At 46.3% G+C, this 18,740-nt stretch overlaps 1 protein-coding gene across 3 annotated transcripts in view; it reads left to right on the forward strand.

Moving 5' to 3' along the window:
• MYO1D (myosin ID) overlaps positions 1–18,740 on the forward strand; it is a 301,918-nt gene that overhangs the window by 177,714 nt on the left and 105,464 nt on the right. For all 3 annotated transcript variants that reach the window (XM_075911435.1, XM_075911436.1, XM_075911434.1), the window contains exons 18-19: positions 1,143–1,287; positions 1,950–2,054. In XM_075911435.1, coding sequence (XP_075767550.1) covers positions 1,143–1,287; positions 1,950–2,054 — 250 coding nt within the window. The remainder of the gene's footprint in view (positions 1–1,142; positions 1,288–1,949; positions 2,055–18,740) is intronic.

Raw genomic sequence — 18,740 nt, forward strand, 5'->3', positions numbered from 1 at the left:
GTAGTGAGAAGGGCAGGAGTCAGGACAGCAGGGGAAGGTGAGGGGTTGGGGGGCAGCAGGCACCAGGGGAGCTGATGGAGCAAGGGGAGGAGACATGGCAGCAGAGGGAAAAGGTAGAGGATTATAAGATATTTATTAATAACTTGGGTGAAATTTATTAATAACATATTAGTAATTACTGTTCTTCTTATTAGGAATTTATGCTATTAAAAACACTTTTTGTGGGGAAGGGTGGCAAGTCCCTTTTTTGTCTGGCGAGTAGGGTTTTCCAGAATTTGTCAAGCCCTGCAAATAGTAAATAACACAGATAGTAAGAGTGGAGTAAGCTATGTTCCTGAATTCCAGTTGCTGTGTCAGTTCTGTTGTGGGGAAATGGGGTAGCTGGATCAAGAATTTGGCTTGCAGAACCTTTATTACTGGTGATATGCCACTAGGCCAGCATGTTTCTTTCATGCCAGGACATGTTTACGGGACTGGCAGATGGGAAAACATCTTATTCTGCAATTGGAGACAGTACACATGGGATGCCATCTCTTACAAAAGAGTTATTACTTATTGCCACAATATAAGAACTAGGGGTCACCAAATGAAATTAATAGGCAGCAGGTTTAAAACAAACAAAAGGAAGTTTTTTGTCACTCAATGCACAGTCAACCTGTGGAACTCCTTGCCAGTGGATGTGGTGAAGGCTAGGACTTTAACAGGGTTCAAAAAAGAGCTTGATAGATTCATGGAGGTTAGGTCCATCAATGGCTGTTAGCCAGGATGGGTAGGACTGGTGTCCCTAGCCTCTGATTCTCTGGAGGTGGATGACGGGAGGGATCGTGTGAGGATTGCCTGTTGTGTTCCCTCCCTCAGGGGCATCTTCTGTTGGCCACTGTCAGCAGACAGGGTACTGGACTGGATGGATCGTTGGTCTGACTCAGTATGGCCGTTCTTATGTTCTTACAAAGTCCCTTGCTTGAAAAACGACTTGTCTTGTATAACGGCAGTTAGAAAGGTCTGTTTGCCCCAATCCTCCCAGTGTAAATCAGGCAGGGTCCAGATTTGTCTCCTTGTTAAGTTGTTGCGGGAAGCAGGACGTCTTATGGCGGGGGGGGGGGCATAGAAACTTTGGAATTGATTAGATCTTCTTTTTGCAGATGGAGAGCAAACGTGCTTATCAAGAGCATCCCGCCAGAAGATCTGCCTCAGCTCAGGGCTAAGGTTGCAGCCATGGAATTGCTGAGAGGTCACAGAGCAGATATTGGACTACAGAGAGCCTGGGAGGGAGACTATATTGCATTGGTGAGTGCTGTGGTGGAAGTGTTCAATCTTTAGTGAGTGGAGATGAATAGGGAACATTTACTTCCTTGGTTAGGCCTAAGGGAATCAAGAGAGGAGAGTTTGAAAACAGTGCGTGTTCTAAAAATTAAATGCATCCCAACTCCTCCACTGAGTAGTCTATAAATCATTTGAAAAAGGTTCCAACTTTTGCTATGCTAAGAACTGTGTTTTTGTACATGCTACACCTTGTTCTCGTTATTCTTGGGAGTACCAGTTGGTATAAAGATACCATTAATACCATCATTTGACTCTCTTCCAGTGACTGAGATAGGACAGGAAATGCAAAATGAGAATAAAATTGCAGCTAGAAAATAATGAACTGAAAGACTAGGCAGAGAAAAATTCTTAACTGCCTGCCAGGGCACAGTGGAAATCTACTGTGTCTTCTTCAATGGTAGCTCCAACTTACTACCTCGCTTCTTTTCCCCTTGAGCCCTTTCCCTAAAGGGTGTTTGAGAAAAGCATGTTGAACTCAGGATGCCTTTTTACACCGCAAAGAAATGACTGATAAGGTCTGCTGAGAGAGTGTATTACAGGCATTCTGTCAGGCCCGGCTTGACAAAACATGGTTGCTCTGTTCGCTGATTAAGAAAAATTGCCTGCCTCTTTGTTTGCTTTTTCAGAAACCAGATAACCCTCAGAGCACAAGCTCTTTCATCTCTATTGCCAATGAGTTGAAGAGGAAGGACAAGTACATGAACGTGCTCTTCTCATGTCACGTCCGCAAGGTAAACTGAACGAGGGGTTAGAGGAGGAGGAGAGAAGTCTACAGAGCGTCCAGAGCTAGGCTGGAAATGGAAATGCACAGACTAATTTTCTTGTGGCTGAAGTGAAGTGTTCTGATGCTAAGAAAAGAGTTGAGTTCTGACCCGCTCTGTCATCTGATTTTTGTCCCTTTGGGGAGACTGATTTGGGAGTAGATGTTTTATCTTTTCTAATGTATCCGGTGGAGTTCAAAGCAGCAGCCCAAACAGAAGTGACATTATTGAAGTTGCTTTCCTCTCAAGCTTACGGGTGTTGGGTAACCATTTTCCGAATTACTTTGTTGTGCGTAAAAATTTAAAAAGCTGAAAATGGCTGAATTGAAGGGTCCCAGTGAGGATTGAACCTGGTAATACTAGACCTAGAGCTCTCACCAGGCTTATAGCTGAAACAACAGCTACAGCAGACTAACACGGCTGCATCTCTATCACTTTTCTACAGGCTGATAGCTGTTCCTGTTGCTTTGCTCTCACTCACCAGCCGTTCTGGGCTTCAGAGTAATGCTTGGTGTGTGTGCTGAGTGGTGTGTTTGGATCGCGCTGTGTGTGTCCAGGGGGGTTGTGCTGAGAGATTGTTGATTTGTGTAGGTGAGTGGCCAGTTAATCCACCATTGTTGTAGTTGTCCTTATACAGCCAATTAAATTGTTGCATGCAAATTAGGTGTGCAGTAAAGTGGTGATTTGTTACAACTTCAGATCTAATGGCCGAAGACTCTTCACGTTGCAGGGATACATGCTTTACTGTAGCTATACGCTGCGCAAGTGCGATTCATAAAATTAGGCTCACGGATGCCGGGAGGGGGAGAAACGGGCACTTGCCCAGGGGTCTGGGCAATTTAAAAGAGCCGGGGGGGGGGTCCAGACACCGCTACTATCAGCGCACAGGGATTAAGGCAGGCTTCCTTCCTACCCTTGGAAGTATCTGGCCCCATCCCTGCAGCCCCTTGAGGCAGGAAGGAGGTCTTCGCATGCTGCCCTGGGAGCTGCTAGGGGTGGTGCCTGCAGGCCGGGATGTGCAGGGAGAGCAGTCGCTCCTGTCTGGGAGTCATTGCCAGAGGGGAGTTCTTATTGCTTTCAGGAGCCCCCCAAGGCAAGTGCCACACTCCTCCCCAATCACCCCCTGAGCCCACTCCTCAATCCCGTGCCCAACAGGTGAGGGGGCATGGAAGGGAGCGAGTGGGGGCAAGGCCCTGGAGAAGGGACAGGACAGGCTTGTCTTCCGAGGCAGAGCAAGGGTCTTTAGCACCACGAGAGGGGAGGGAGAAGTTCCGTTTTGATGTTGCAAACCGATGAAAGAGAGCCTCTTGCCTCATTGCGGGGGGAGAGGCTGCACCTTGTATAGGAGGCAGTGTGCTTTGCTTCCCAAGGGATCTTGCTGTCTGCAGGCAAGGAGGAAATCTGAAGACTTCACCTGCATCTTCGATGAACCCACCCGTGTGTGTGCCTGCTGTGTGATGTGATTAGCTGGATTTGTTTGTAGTATGTGCCAGCTCAGTTGTTTGGGGGTTCTCTGAGTCTTTGAACCTCCTTCTAGAGTCTTGTGGCAGAGAAGTCCTTTCCTCTTTTCCTTATGCAAAGGGCACTAAATGACCATTTTGCGCCTAGCTTTTATTTTTCTGATTGTGCTGAAAATAAAGAAATAGGAATATTGTAATTTTGGGAAAGGGTTTTCCTCTACTGTGTTCAGGTGAATATGGGATTTAGAGTATAATCTCTGATCCCATTGCTACTGAAAATTGCTATTGTTTTAATGTTTGTGCTGCTTTACAATGTGTGGGTTAGTGTAATAGGACTAACTTCTTTACTAGGAGTTTTCAGCTACAGTAGTGGAATTAAACTTTTTTTGCTTTTTTATCTTTTTAACTATAAAAGTACCATATAAATATTTCGGACAATGATTTTGAGTAGAAGGAGAATGAATATTAGTGGTGACACTTTTGCAGTATGTTTGTGCATTGGTGGGGGTTTTGCAGAATATAATTTTCCTCACAGTTATGCAATTTTTAAGCTTTTCGATTTCTCCCTCCCCCCCCCCATTTTTTTTCCACACACACTCTCCTGATTCAACTTTCGGCAACAATTTAACATATAAGAACAGAAATTTGTACCTCCTTCTATTTAGTTATTACAGGCAGGCAAAGAGACATTTAAAAACTCAAATGAATAGGATAACTTTTGAAATATTTATGAAGGGACAGGTTCCTTTTGGTTGTGGTATGTGAAAAGAATTCATAGGAGTAAACACATAGACCTGTTGACTCTTCATTCCTACCACTAAGTTCCTGATGCCACAAATTTTAAAGGATGGCTGTTTTTCGGTTAACTTGAGAGACTGATCACTTCAATAATATTTAATGCAGTCCTAGAAATGCAGGGAGACAGAGTAGCCAAAGACACTGCTGTTGCCTATCTGAATGCAAATGCATTACCTTCACCCAGAAGCTGACAGTTGTTGCAATGTGTCAGTGATGGAGAAAACTGCCACTTACTAAGTACAGTAAACTTCCGATAATCCGGCTCCTTTAGGACCCAGGGGGTGCCGGATTATCAGATATGCCGGACAATCGGAAAGGGGCTCTATGAGGGGTCTGGGGTGGGGGGGATGCCACCCCAGACCCCTCATAGCCTCCCCTTCCGATAGTCCGGCTCTGCCCCAGGCGTTCCTGATTCAGCTGCTGCTGAAACTGACCAGCAGCGGCTGAATCAGAGATGCCTGGGGCAGAGCAGCTGGAGTGCTGCCGGGTTGGTCTGGTAGCGCCGACCCTTGGCGTGGCGAGACCAACCCGGCAGCACCCCAGCTGCTCTTGGGGATGACTGGGGCAGAGCAGCTGGGGTGCTGCTGGGTTGGTCCCGCAGCGCCACTCCTCGGCGCTACTGGACCAATCCGGCACCACCCCAGCTGCTCTGCCCCAGGGGTCCCCAAGTCAGCCACTGCTGATACTGATCAGCGGCTGACCCCAGGAAGCCCAGGGCAGAACTGCTCTGCTCTGGGCTTCCTGGAGTCAGCCGCTGATCAGTTTCAACAGCAGCTGAATCTGGACGCCTGGGACACAGAGCAGCTGGGGGGCTGCCGGGTTGGTCCCCGCAGCGCCGCACCTCGGTGCTGCGGGGACCAACCCGGCAGCCCCCCCAGCTGCTCTACCCCAAGTGTCCCCAAGTCAGCTGCTGCTGAAACTGATCAGCGGCTAATTCCAGGAAGCCGGGGCAGAGCAGCTCTGCCTCGGGCTTCCTGGAGTCAGCCGCTGGTCAGTTTCAGCAGCGGCTGAATTGGGGACAGCTGGGGTGCTGCTGGGTTGGTCCCGTAGCCCTGAGGGGCAGCGCTAGGGGACCAACCCAGCAGCACTCCAGCTGCTCTGCCTCTGGCTTCCCCGATTCAGCCTCTGGTCAGTTTTAGCAGTGGCTGAATCGGGGAAGCTGGGGGCAGAGCAGCTCCAATGGTCTGGCTGCCCGGAGCACTTCTGGGTCCCTGACGGTGCCAGACCATCAGATGCCGGACCATCGGAGTTTCACTGTACTTGAAAGCAACCCCAAGCTGTCACTGTAATTAGTTGAGGGAAGCATGGATTTACAGAAATGAAGTACTCGGATTCCACTTCATAGTTTTAATAGTTTCAGTGACTTTTTGGTCATTTTTTGAAGGTTAAATTGTTGAAGACTTAATTTAATGGGGTTTAGGTCAGACTTTATTCTCCATGCAGAGGGTCAGTTGAGAAATGTTGTGTTAGAATTCTTGAAACTATCAGCAGTGAAAGCCCATGGGTGGAAGAATTTCTATAAAGTCCTAGGGTTACATTCTCAGAGCCCAGCAAATCTGTGGATATCTGCTTGATTTCTGCAGAATGTCTCTGCGGGTCACAGACGGGGCGTAGATTGAAATTTTGTATCTGTGCAGGGCTCCGCACGCTCTCTCATATCCTTGTCCCCATTCTTGAGGCTCTGTCAGACATGGGCAAAGTCACCTAGTTGACAAGTGCAGGCACTCTAGTAGGAGTCTGTAGCCCTACACCGCACCTGGGAGCGTGCCCCCTGGCCTGGGTAAACACTCATGGGAGCTCAGCTGGACCAAGTGTGCTGTGAAGATCCACCTGGATGATGAAGTAGTAGCAGAGGCTTAGGGTAGTCACCTGCTACTGTACCTAAGGGAGTATACGAATTCTAGCTTGGATGGCGACCCTAAGCCTCTGCTGGCGCTGCAGTGTCCTCACTGCTATTGTTTGCACTAGCCTGAGCCAATCAGCATGAGTGGTCCTTGGCGAGGAGGCAGGCTCTCAGCTGCTGTGCAGACACAGCCAGAGACACTTCCTGCAGGTTGAACCAGCACAGAAGTTTGACCACAGATGAGACAAAACTGTTAATAGCACAGTTTCAGAAAGTGTGATTGAAACTCGGCTCTCAGGCTGTCATGGTTCTGTTGAATACAGACTTGCCCTGCCTGCGCCGTTACTGACAGCGTGACAGTGTGCAAACGAGGCTTCATTCATGCTTTTAAAATTGTACTGATAACAGCTTTGCCCCATCTATTTTAGGGCTCTAACTGTGATTAAAACTGGTTGGGAATTTGGTGGAGCAGAAGTGTTGCTTCCTAATGGCAAAACTGTTATTAATATGAGGCTTCTCTATCTAAGGGAACAAGCTGGGAATTGAATCAAAGTGCAGATCGCTTTTACTGGATCTTAGGCTTCCTTTTCGCAGTAAAAGTTACCCAGACTTCAGTTGTCTAGGGGTCTGGGATGTGAATAATTGTAAAATGTTCATTCTGAAAGCAGTGCTAGGTGGGTATAATGGTTTTAACACCTTTGTTTCTCTGGTGATAAAAAGTTCCTGCTGACAATGTTTTTTGTGTGTTCATTCACTTAAAGGAACCAACAGCAGTTTTCATTTCTGCCTAACTTGTCTAATTTGTAAATTGAAAGTTAAATTTAAGAAGTTGTGCAGTGGACTAGCTAAGAAACCCCTCAGCTGGAAATGTGAAATGGATTCTTAGTTGTCTTGATGGGCACTACTTCTGCCTCGTTGAATAATAAAGAGGAATTCATCAATTGGAGGTTGCCTTCCTGTTGTTTGGATCCAGGACCTCATTCTTCAAAGTTTTTAATTTCTTATTGATGTTATGGAATTCCCATGAATATAATTCTGCCTCTCCCATCTCAGTAAATGCCAATCCTGGAGAATGAACCCATAGCAGGAGCTCTTAATATATGAATTACTTGCTAGCAATGCCAATTGTCTTTACCACACTGTAGCTTTTTTATTTCTCATTGCAAACCATCACAGCTACTTCCATGAAGAAGGTTGGGAAATACTTTTCCCAAACAACATGTCCAGGGAATATTTTCATCTAACTAACAGTGTGAGAGGGAGCCAGTCCCATAGAGAATGAGTAAGAAGGGAAGCAGAGGAAGACAAATCATGTTTTTAAAAAGCAGCATTTCCACAGCAGGCTCCATTTGTAATCAAGTCCATGAGAAGTGAGTCAGGAAGCAGCATTTTGATCATGTTGTTATGTAGACTGGGATAATCCCTGGGATTTTTTCCCACTCCATGTAGCACTTTGATTCCTGTGTGTGTTTGTCCAGGTTAGAGTTACCAGGTTTATGATCAATAGTGCTGTCTTAAGCCCACAGAAGTGATTATTTTATGGAAGTATGTTTGATGTGACTTTTAACTTGAACAGCTGCACTTGATAATTAAATAATGTTCTTGCATCTGTTGGTGTTTTTTTCCTTTCTTGCCAGAACATGAACTGTTGAAAGGTCACCTTAGACTAATCCCTTAAACCTTTTAGGACTCAATAGGGCTAGATTTCAGAGTCCAAGATTTCTGTTTGCAACAGTGACATTTCCTGCTTCCCTCACTCTGAGAATTCAGCCTCCAAAATTATTAAATTATTGGGATCACATCTGAACTGCAGGTCACTTTGTGATTTTTCTGAAACATGGAACTGCATTCATTTTAGCTAGACCACTGACTGTTCTGCAGGTGGTGATCATTTTCACTCCCGCTTGACTTGGTGTAGAAAAGACAACTTACTACAGAGGCAAAGGGCTCTGTATCCCATTAGCAATCACCTGAGGCAGTTCCACCATTGCACTAACTACCCAGTTGATAAGCAAGAAGAGATAAGTGCAGAACTGTATGTGTGCTGTTTCTCACACATAGAACCATAGAACTGGAAGACACCTCAGGAGGTCATCAAGTCCAGCCCCCTGCTCTAGGCAGGACCAATCCCAACTAAATCAACCCAGCCAGGGCTTTGTCAAGCCGAGACTTAAACATCTCTAGGGATGGAGACTCCACTACTTCCCTAGGTAACCCATTCCAGTGCTTCACCACCCGCCTAGGGAAATAGTTTTTCCTAATATCCAACCTGGACCTCTCCCACTGTAACTTGAGACCATTGCTCCTTGTTCTGCCATCTGTCACTACTGAGAACAGCCTTTCTCCATCCTCTTTGGAACCTCCATTCAGGAAGTTGAAGGCTGCTATCAAATCCCCCCTCACTCTTCACTTCTGCAGACCAAAAAAACAGACCCAAGTCCCTCAGCCTCTCCTCATAAGTCATATGCTCCAGCCCCCTAATCATTTTGGTTGCCCTCTGCCAGACCCTCTCCAGTGCGTCCACATCCTTTTTGTAGTGGGGAGGCCCAGAACTAGACACAATACTCCAGATGTAGCCTCACCAAAGCCGAATAAAGGGGAATAATGACATCTCTGGATCTGCTGGCAATGCTCCTCTTAATGCAACCTAATATGCCATTAGCCTTCTTGGCTACAAGGACATACTGTTGACTCATATCCAGTTTCTCATCCACTGTAACCCCCAGGTCCTTTTCTGCAGAACTACTACTTAACTGGTTGGTCCCCAGCCTGTAACAATGCTTGGGATTCTTCCATCCCAAGTGCAGAACTCTACACTTGTCCTTGTTGAACCTCATCCGATTTCTTGTGGCCCAATTCTCCAATTTGTCAAAGTCATTCTGGACCCTATCTCTGCCCTTAAGTGTATCTACCTCTTCCCCCAGCTTAGTGTCATCCGCAAACTTGCTGAGGGTACAATCCCCTCATCCAGGTCATTAATAAAGATATTGAACAAAACCGGTCCTAGAACCGAACCTTGGGGCACTCTGCTAGAAACCAACCGCCATCCTAACATCGAGCAGTTGATCGCTACCCGCTGGGCCCGGCCTTCTAGCCATCTTTCTATCCATCTTACCGTCCATTTATCCAATCCGCATTCCCTTAACTTGCTGGCAAGGATATTGTGGGAGACCGTATCAAAAACCTTGCTAAAGTCAAGGTATATCACGTCCACTGACTTTCCCATGTCCACTGAGCCAGTTACCTCATCATAGAAGCTAATCAGATTGGTCAGGCACGACTTGTCCTTCGTGAATCCATGCTGACTATTCCTAATCACTTTCCTCTCATCCAAGTGTCTCAAAATGGATTCCTTAAGGATCCCTTCCATGCTTTTTCCAGGAACCGAGGTAAGACTGACCGGCCTATAGTTCCCTGGATTGTCCTTCTTCCCTTTTTTGAAGATAGGCACTACATTTCCCTTTTTCCAATCATCCGGGATTTCTCCCGATCTCCAAATCTAGCACACACAACCATTTCTCAGGCAGCAGTGACAGATCCCTGTCCAGGCTGAAAATTTCAAAACCAAGGAGGCTCCCAGATCTAGTATGTGAACTCTCAGGAGTCTGTGCTCCCCAAAAGGAATGGGACGTGTCTGCAGTCAGAGGACAGATTTCCTTCATTGTCCACCATGAAAAGGTTTTCATTTTCTACTGCTGAACAGTTGTATAGAAACATGAATTATAAAATTCTTTCTAACTTGTTTTACTCTTTAACTGTCCATAAACACGTTATTCCCACTATCTTGTTAGTCTTTAAAGTGCTGCATAGTCCTGTCGTTTGTTTCAGCAAGACCAGACGAACACGACTGGATCTTTATTATGATCTTTAGAGTGTTCTTATGGGACATGTAGTCTACACCTAGGTTTTAGATCAGCCTAAATGTTGCTCAGTGATGTGAAAAATCACATTCCCTGAGAATCGGTTAGTTACCCAAGTTCCAGTATTGACTCCACTAGGTTAATGGACGAAATCTTCTGTCGACTCAGGTCACCCCTCTCAAGGAGGGGATTAATCACAATGATGGAAAAACCCCTTCCTCTGCTATAGCAAGTGTCTTGCCTCTGATAATACATGGCAGGATGGGAAGTACTTTTGGAGTCCAGTTAATTGTATTAATAATGATCTCAAAAGGCTTTTAGGAGCCAATGACCGGCAATTCCAGCTAATATTTATAGTGCCTACGAGATCAAAAACTAAACAGACTTGACCCACTGAGCATATTTGGCTGCAAGGCAGTACTGTGGATAGCTAATCCTTTTTACAGTTCTTTAGGGTGGTTTCTCATCTGGTCTCAGGTGTCATAGCAAAGGAGCGATGGCAGTTTACACCAGTGAAGGGGCTGTCTACTGGATTCATTGTCGCTGTGGTGTAACAGATACACGCCTGTGCTCCTTTTAGTATTTCCTCGGCGTGTGCGCATGTAGTAGTCATTTCATCAACTCGGTACGAATCGCCTTGAGTGTAATTGGCATGGGCTGTAGTTTTGATAGCTGTTGATTTAGAATGCCTATCTAGGGAATGGGGATGTCAGTGTGTAGTTGACTACACGATTAACTGATAAGCCTTATCAGTTAATCCTATTGACTACACACATCCCCCCCCCCCCCCCCCCCCCACTGCCCGCTGCCTCTGAAGGAAGCAGGAGCACTGGATCCCTCAGAGCTGCCTATCAGAGGCAGCAGCATGGGGGCAGGGGAGGTGCAGCGCAGCCTCTGTCCTCAGTGGGCCAGGGCTTGCCATGGGGTACTGGCACAGTCTGTGTCTGCGGGGAGCTTGGGCCCCCTGCAGATGGAGGATGCTGCTGTCCTCAGACCAGCACCTCCTGCCACCCTGTGCTTCTGCCTCTGATATAGGGGTGGCAGAGGGCTCCCCGGGAGTGGGGCTAGCAGCACACGGGCTGCCAGTCCTGCCCCTGGGAGCTGTCAAATAATTGTGTAACCACTACGTTTTGATGAAGTTACACGACTATTAAATTGATCGATATCTAACATCCCTGGCAGGGAAGTACTTGGAAGTTTAATAATTGCTGCATTAGTGAGCTACTTGGTATTTCGGAAGCTGTTTATTTTTGCATATGGAAAACAAGTGAGTCTTTCCTGAACATGAAAGACTAGGATTTGGAGGAGCCGCATCTGCTGAGGATTCAGGAAGAGGTGGGCTCATGATAGAAGACAAGATGCAGGTGAAGTCCTCCATTTTCCTCGTTGCCTGCAGAGAGCAAGATCATTTGGGAAGCAAAGCGCAGCTCTCCACTCACCCTCAATTGGGGCAAGAGGCTCTCCTACCGAGGCTACTTTCATCAGGTGGCAACACCGAAGTGGAACTCCTCTTTTCTCGTGGTGCTGTTGCACTTGTCGTGGTGAACTAGAGAGCTCTCTGGGTTCTCGGTTGTGAAATCAGGAAGTCAAACCATCTCCTCGAATTGAAACTCGAGATAGCAAAATTGTAACCATGAACAAGAGCAAGTCTTGATTCTCGTTTGAATCAGTGAAAATATCAGAAATGCCCGGTGTGGTGCAGGGAAGGAATGCACAGTCTGGGCTGAGAGTGTAAGAGACCAACCTTTACTCCATTGCAGAACTCACAAAGCACCAGGGTTGTCGTTAATGCTGCAGCATGTTATATACTGTCTAAAGTTTGAAGAAAACTTTCCAAAATACAGTGTTCTTTAGGGAGTGTTTAAAACAAAACCGCCTTATGCCTGAGGCTGTTGAATCTCCATAAACATGGCGAAGCTAAGGACAGAAATAACTTACTGAGTGCTTACTTCCAGAACACGCATTAATTTTAAGAAAAGCAAAACCTTGCTCTCCCTGTGGGACAAGCCACCTATCTGGACATCTGTGCGTGTTACAGCTGGGCTTATTGTTAAGTGTGAAGTTAGAAACTACATGTACCGCACTCATGGGATGGAATCGGTGGCATTCTTTGATTTGTTGTTGTTCTGTGCAGCCCTGAAAGACCTGCGCACACTTCCCAGTCCCAGCTAACAGCTGCTGGAATTGCTACAGAGGGGCTATAGAAAGTGCCATGGTGGCTCAGACCCATGGTCCATGTAGTTCAGTCATGTGACTCTCAGTGGCCAGCTTCAGAGAGCAAAGCAAGAAAACCTAATCCCAAGCAGTGTGGCTTAAATAGGGATGTAAAATCCTGTTTGTTTAGTTAACCGGTTACATGTTGTGTATCACCTTGCTAAATTCTTTGCCTCAACGTCCCATGATAATGAGCTGCACAGTTCATACGTTACATGGAAAAACTATCTTTTGAATTTCTCAGTTCCATTCAGTGAAACTTTCGTTTAATTGAATCTCCCCTTGAGCCTGTGTTACCGATATGTAGAGCAGAAGCTCGCAAGCTACCTTTTCTAGACTGTTCAGTATGACGTATCCTTTTTATGTGCCCTTTTATTCATCACTTTTCTGAAGAAAATAATCTTATTTATTCTTTTCACATCAGAGTGTTTTCTAGATTATTTTGGTTATATTCTCTGTACCACCTCCAATCTGCAGTGTCCTTTTTCTAAGATGGAATGACCAATATAGCATATAGTAACTGGAAGAGGTTGCCTCAGTGATTTACGTGGCAAGTCCTTCAGGGTATCTTCCACCCCATTCCAGATGTATCCAAACACTTTGTTTGCTAGAACACAGCTAAATTTTGACCTCACTGAAAACGTTAGCTCAATGCATAGCTGAGGTCAGTTTTTCTGAGTAGTTGATTTAGAACTCTCTAAACTGTGCAGATATTTTCATTTCCCCCTCCAGGATGCATTCCTTTGTGTTTACCAATATTGAACTTTGTTTGCTTTTGTGCTGCCCATTTTATCTAGTGTGGTTACATCCCTCAAATGCTTCATGGAGAAGGTCATGAGGCCCCAATGGAACCCAGGCCAGGGAAAACCCATTACATTGACCTGATTTAAGGAATGTGCCCCTTGTTATGAAGTCAGACTCTGGTGCAGGAGCATCTCTTTTCCCCATGCATCCTAGTGTGATCGTGTTCGATTCCCATGAAGCACTGTCATAATCATGAGACTGTCTTCCCCTAAATCTATTTCAGAGAAGTTGGATTCAGCTGAAAGCAAGCCCCTCAGCTCAGCCTATGAACCTTTGTTCATCCTGAGTCCCAGAAGCATGACAAAAAAGCCCATCAGCATTGGGCTACATTGGTACTAGACTGGATCCATCAGTACTGGTATCTTCTGCAGCTTTGAGACTCCAGGATCCATTGGCCCCGACGAAGACCAGTCATTGTCAACTTTAGGTGCAGTGTTCCTTACCAGCTCCAGTAGGCTCTACTTGTTTGAGCCATCTCAGCTGGGAAGATCTGAAGCTGTTGCTGCTTCATGGGACGTTTACGCTCTCCAGGATCCAGAATTCCTTCCTCTATCTCCAGAGAAGAAATGTCATCTCTGAAGGAGTCCAATTGCTGGAAAGAGTTTCTCTTGCTCCATATACATAATACAGTTCCCCTCCAAAAGCACTAACGCTACTACCACTAGAATCTGAATTTGTATTCTGCTCCTCAGGAGATTTTGAACCCTCCAGTGAACCTTTCCCCTTTCCTTCATATTCCCTGTCACTCTAAGTACCCTGATTTCAGACCAGTCTCCACCTCATCAGCTCAGAGTCTTTGATGCCCCATGCCAGGGGGACTCTCAGGGCCACCTGTTCAGGTCGTGTTGGTGGCCTTCAGACAAGTACACCCCCTGCAGAGTCGATCTGCTAGGGAAACATCTGTTGCCTCCTGTCTAAACGAGCAGCTCAGATCTGCCCCCAGAATTGACAGATGAGGAAGACCATTTAAGCACCAGATCTGGCAGTCCTACTGGAACCATTAATATTGTCATATTATTTCTGTACGAAGCAGTGACTCCTACATTTCCCCCATCTCCACTTGCTGCCATCCCAGGACTTCAGACAGTCCCAGGCCCACCATTGCAGAGTTTCTGAAGACCTTCAGATACCTCTTGAAGTCGAAGACTTCCAGGGCAAATGCTGAGGAGAGAGAGGTCTTTTCAATCAGAGGCCCTATGAACTACCGTTAAAAACAGCAGATTCAGAAGTCCTGCTTCCCGCCATCCCCTTTGCAATAGTGTGCGTCAGTCTCAGCCCCACAGCTTGATGTTATTTTTGATGGGAACACATGAGCCATGAAACACTAAGTCTACCAAATGCCCCCAATCCCCCTTCCACACTATTTACAGCCCCTGGAGTGCACTAGCACTGGACTGTGAGAGATGCACACTGCCACCTTCAGACCCCCTCCCTGAAAGGGCCACTCATGGAAATATCCTCAAACAGGGGGTGAGCTCCTTTTTGCAAGGAGGCGCAATAACACATGTCCCGCCACATTACCGAGGAAGGAGGGTTTTATTCAACATACTTCCTGGTGCCCAAAACGCATTTAGAGACTGTGCTCAACTCTGCCCTCTCAGCCTCTTTCTTCACAAGCTCAGATTTGGCATGGTGTCACATCATCATCTCTAGTTCCCTCCTTGGAAAAGGGCCTGTACTTTAACATGAGACTCCTGCTTTCACGCAGACATTCATCCGACTCCAGACTTTTCCTCAGATTTATGGTGAGCTCTGACCATTTTCAGCATAGGGCGTTTCCTTTGGGACTAGTGAGGTCTTTCTACTGTTCGTCCTTGCTAACCATGTCCTCCTAATGTCAGCCATTACAATTGTCTTCTATTGCAACCAGGAGGGAAGGGTGAGGTCCACCTCTCTGTGTGAGAAGCAATCAGCCTATGGATCCAAGATCAGCGGTTGAATCACCTGTTGGAAGCCTGCCTTCTGGGAAGGGAAAGTGCTTGAAGATTCCCTCAGCAGAAGTTATGGTACTGAAGTGTGGTCTCTCTGGGGAACCCCAACCCAGGATGTAGTCGCTTCTCAGGCAGACAGGAAATGCGCCACATGCTGCTCCAGAGGAGCCGTCAGACAGAGCATAGGTCATCCTCATCTCCCCCTTCTGGCCCAGACAGTTTTGGATTCCCTATCTCCAGTGCACGTGATCTCAACCATCAATTGTTCTTCCAGTGCTCCTGACCAGCTCTTTGAACTGCAGAATCAAGCATCACAATCTGTGTCTGGCCCAACTCAGGCCTTTGTATATGTATGGGCATTGTCCTTAGGAAGTTCATGTTTCATAGCCGTGCAATTCATCCTTACAAGAGCAGGAAGAACTCTAGTAGAAGTGACCTTAGAAGTTTGGGGTGGGTTGGGGGAAACCAGGCCCACCCACTACTCCAGGTTCTGGCCCAACAGATGGTAGTGGCAACAGATGAGGTTTGTTCTACTTCTAGTCTGGCAGCTACTTTCCTGGGCCACTTCCCCAAACGACCCCTCCCGGTACCTTTCCTCTGGTTCGTGAGCAACCTATCCTGCTCCTCCAGCACACTCTGCCTGACTTGCAGCTCCCAGCTCTCACCCAGACTCCTCTCACTCTCAGATCTTTGGCTCCTTCCCGCCTCTTGTGCCTGTCAACTAACAGAAGAGCCCTTTTAAAGCACTTTCAACTTTTTCTTGATTGGCCCCAGGTGATTAGCCTGACTCCCTTGACTTGGGAAGGCTCCTAATTGGAGTTTCAACTAGCCTGATTGTCCAGATTGACTCTGGAAAGCTTCAGCCAGTTCTAGGCCAGCTCCTGCCAATTTACCAGGCACCAGAGACCTGCTTAATCTAGGCCTCCCACAGCTCCCGGGGGCCACTCTCCTGTAGCCCTCTGGCCAGGCCCTGTCACATGAGGTACGCTGACCCTCCTTCCACCCTTCACTATAGTAGCTACTTGTAACGGGTCGCACACACAGGCGAGTGGCTCGCTGGAGATGGTTTGATTTCAGTAACAAGCCCTGTGGCTGACTCAGATGCACTGTGCTGGAGGGATGCTAGTTGGGATCACATGATACTTGGCTGTTGATTAAAAGTGAATGCAGAAAAGAGAATACTCAGAACTGGGGGAAACAAAATAACCATAAAATTGTTGTTTAGCCTGCTGGTAAATTACACCTTTTACCCTTAATGTATTAGATTAGTTGGCCCTTTTATTAATAGTCTATTTTCCTCTTGCTGTGATGGCATGGAAACAAGAAATTTCCCCTGATTAAAGTAACATACATGAACTAACACACAGTACTAGCAGGCATAAACAGGACGCTGTCTGTCTGGACAATATTCCAGATAGACAGCAGACACCACTAGTTTGGGAAGACTGAGAGTTCATTCAGTCAGAGCATTGGTGCCCTTAATTCCATCATGTTTGGAATGGTGAGAAATTCAGTGTTATAACGGACAGGGAGCGGAAGTGAAGTTTAGCACTGGTTAGCACAAGGGAAATATAATGTAGCAACTTCAGAAAAATGCTTTTGATCAATATATACAGGGCACAGATGATCCAGTAAGTTCTTGGACTGCATTGGCGACAGTTTTTTATTTCAGAAGGTTGAGAGCGCTACTGGGGGTAGGGATATTAAATTTAGATTAATCGGCTAATCGAATAGTTGATACAATTTGCATCAACTATTCAATTAGTTGATAAGGGTGCCTCCGCCTTTGAAGTGTAGCAACAGCCCTAGAGCTGTTGCACAAGTTCAAAGACGAAAGCCCAGTGGGGAGCATGGGGCCAGCAGGGGACTCAAGCAGTCCCCCAGCTGGCCCCATGCTCCCTGCGGTGTTTCAAAGCAGCAGTGCTTCATGGAGCTCGGGGTTAGCAGGGGGTCCCCAGCTGATCCCGGGCTCCATGCAACGCTGCCACTTTGAAATGCCACGTGCAGCCCAGGGCCAGTTGGGAACTCCAGCTGGCTGCATGCTGCATTTCAAAGTAGCAGACCCCGGGCTGCACACAGTGTTTCAAAACGGCAGTTCTGCATGGAGCCCAGGGTCTGGTGCCAGACTCCACTCAGCGCTGCCGCTTTGAAGCACTCCCTTCTCTTCCTCCACCCCTTGCTGCCTCTTTCTGATAGAGGCAGCAAGGGGTGGGGGAAGTGACTAGTTGTTCACATCCCTACTGAGGGGAAGCTGTTCTTGATTTAATTTTAACAAATAGGGAGGAACTGGTTGAGAATTTGAAAGTGGAAGGCAGCTAGGGTGAAAATGAGTCAAATTACAGAGGATGAAAATAAACAAACACCACAGGTATGCAGGGGAAAGATTGGAAAGGCAAAGGTACAAAGTGAGCTCAGTCTAGCTAGAGGCATAAAGGGAAACAAGAAGACATTCTACAAATATATTAGAAGCAAGAGGAAGACCAAGGGTAGGGTAGGCACATTGCTCAGTGAAGAGGGAGAAACAATAACAAGAAACTTGGACATGACAGAGGTGCTTAATGACTTCTTTGTTTCAGTTTTCACCAAAAAGTTTGTTGGTGATAGGATGTGTAACATAGTGAATGCTAGTGGACATGGGGTAGGTTTAGAAGTTAAAATTAAAAAAGGAAAAGTTAAAAATTCCTTAGAAAAGTTAATGTCTGCACGTCGGCAGGGCCTGATAAAATCCATCCTAGAATTCTCAAGAAGCTGATAGGAGGTATCTGAGCCTTTAGCTGTCATCTCTGAAAAGTCATGGAAGTCGGGAGAGATTCCAGAAGACTGGAAAATAGCAAATCTAGTCCCTGTCTATAAAAAGTGGAATAAGAAACTACGGACCCGTCCAGGGAAGATAATGGAGCAAGTAATGACGAAATTCAGCTACAAACAACTGGAAGAAAATAGGTGATGGGTGACAACCTGCATGGATTTTTAAATACTAAATCATGTCAAATCAATCTGATAGCTTTCTTTGATAGGATAATGAGTCTTGTGGATAAGGGAGAAGTGATATATCTAGACTTTAGTAAGGCATTTGACACAGTCTCGCATGACCTTATCAATAAACTAGGGAAATGCAACATAGATAAGGTGGGTGCATAACTGGCTGGATAGCCATTTTCAGAGAGTTGTTGTTAATGGTTCGCAATCCTGCTGGAAGGACATAATAAGTGGAGTTCCACAGGGGTCTGTTCTGGGATCGTTTCTGTTTAATATCTTCAGCAATTTAGATGATGGCATAGAGAGGATGCTTATTAAGTTTGCAAATGACACTGAGGTGGGCGGGGTTGCAAGTGTTTTGGAGGATAGGGTCAAAATTTAAAATGATCTGGACAAACTGGAGAAATGCTCTGAGGCAAACAGGATGAAATATAATAAGGACAAATGCAAAGTGCTCCACTTAGGAAGGAACAATCAGTTTCACATTTACAGAATGGGAAGTAATTGCCTAGGAAGGAGTACTGTAGAAAGAGATCTAGGGGTGAGAGTGGACCACAAGCTAAATATGAGTCAACAGTGTGATGCTGTTGCAAAAAAAGCAAACATGATTCTGGGATGCATGAACAGGAGTGTTGTGAGCAAGAGGTGAAAAGTCATTCTTCCGCTCTACTCTGTACTGATTAGGCATCAGTTGGAGAATTATGTCCAGATCTGGGCACCACATTTCAAGAAAGATGTGGAGAAATTGGAGACGGTCACAGAAGAGC

The sequence above is a fragment of the Pelodiscus sinensis genome, chromosome 29 (genome assembly GCF_049634645.1).
Source record: "Pelodiscus sinensis isolate JC-2024 chromosome 29, ASM4963464v1, whole genome shotgun sequence".
NCBI classification, from domain to species: Eukaryota; Metazoa; Chordata; order Testudines; family Trionychidae; genus Pelodiscus; species Pelodiscus sinensis.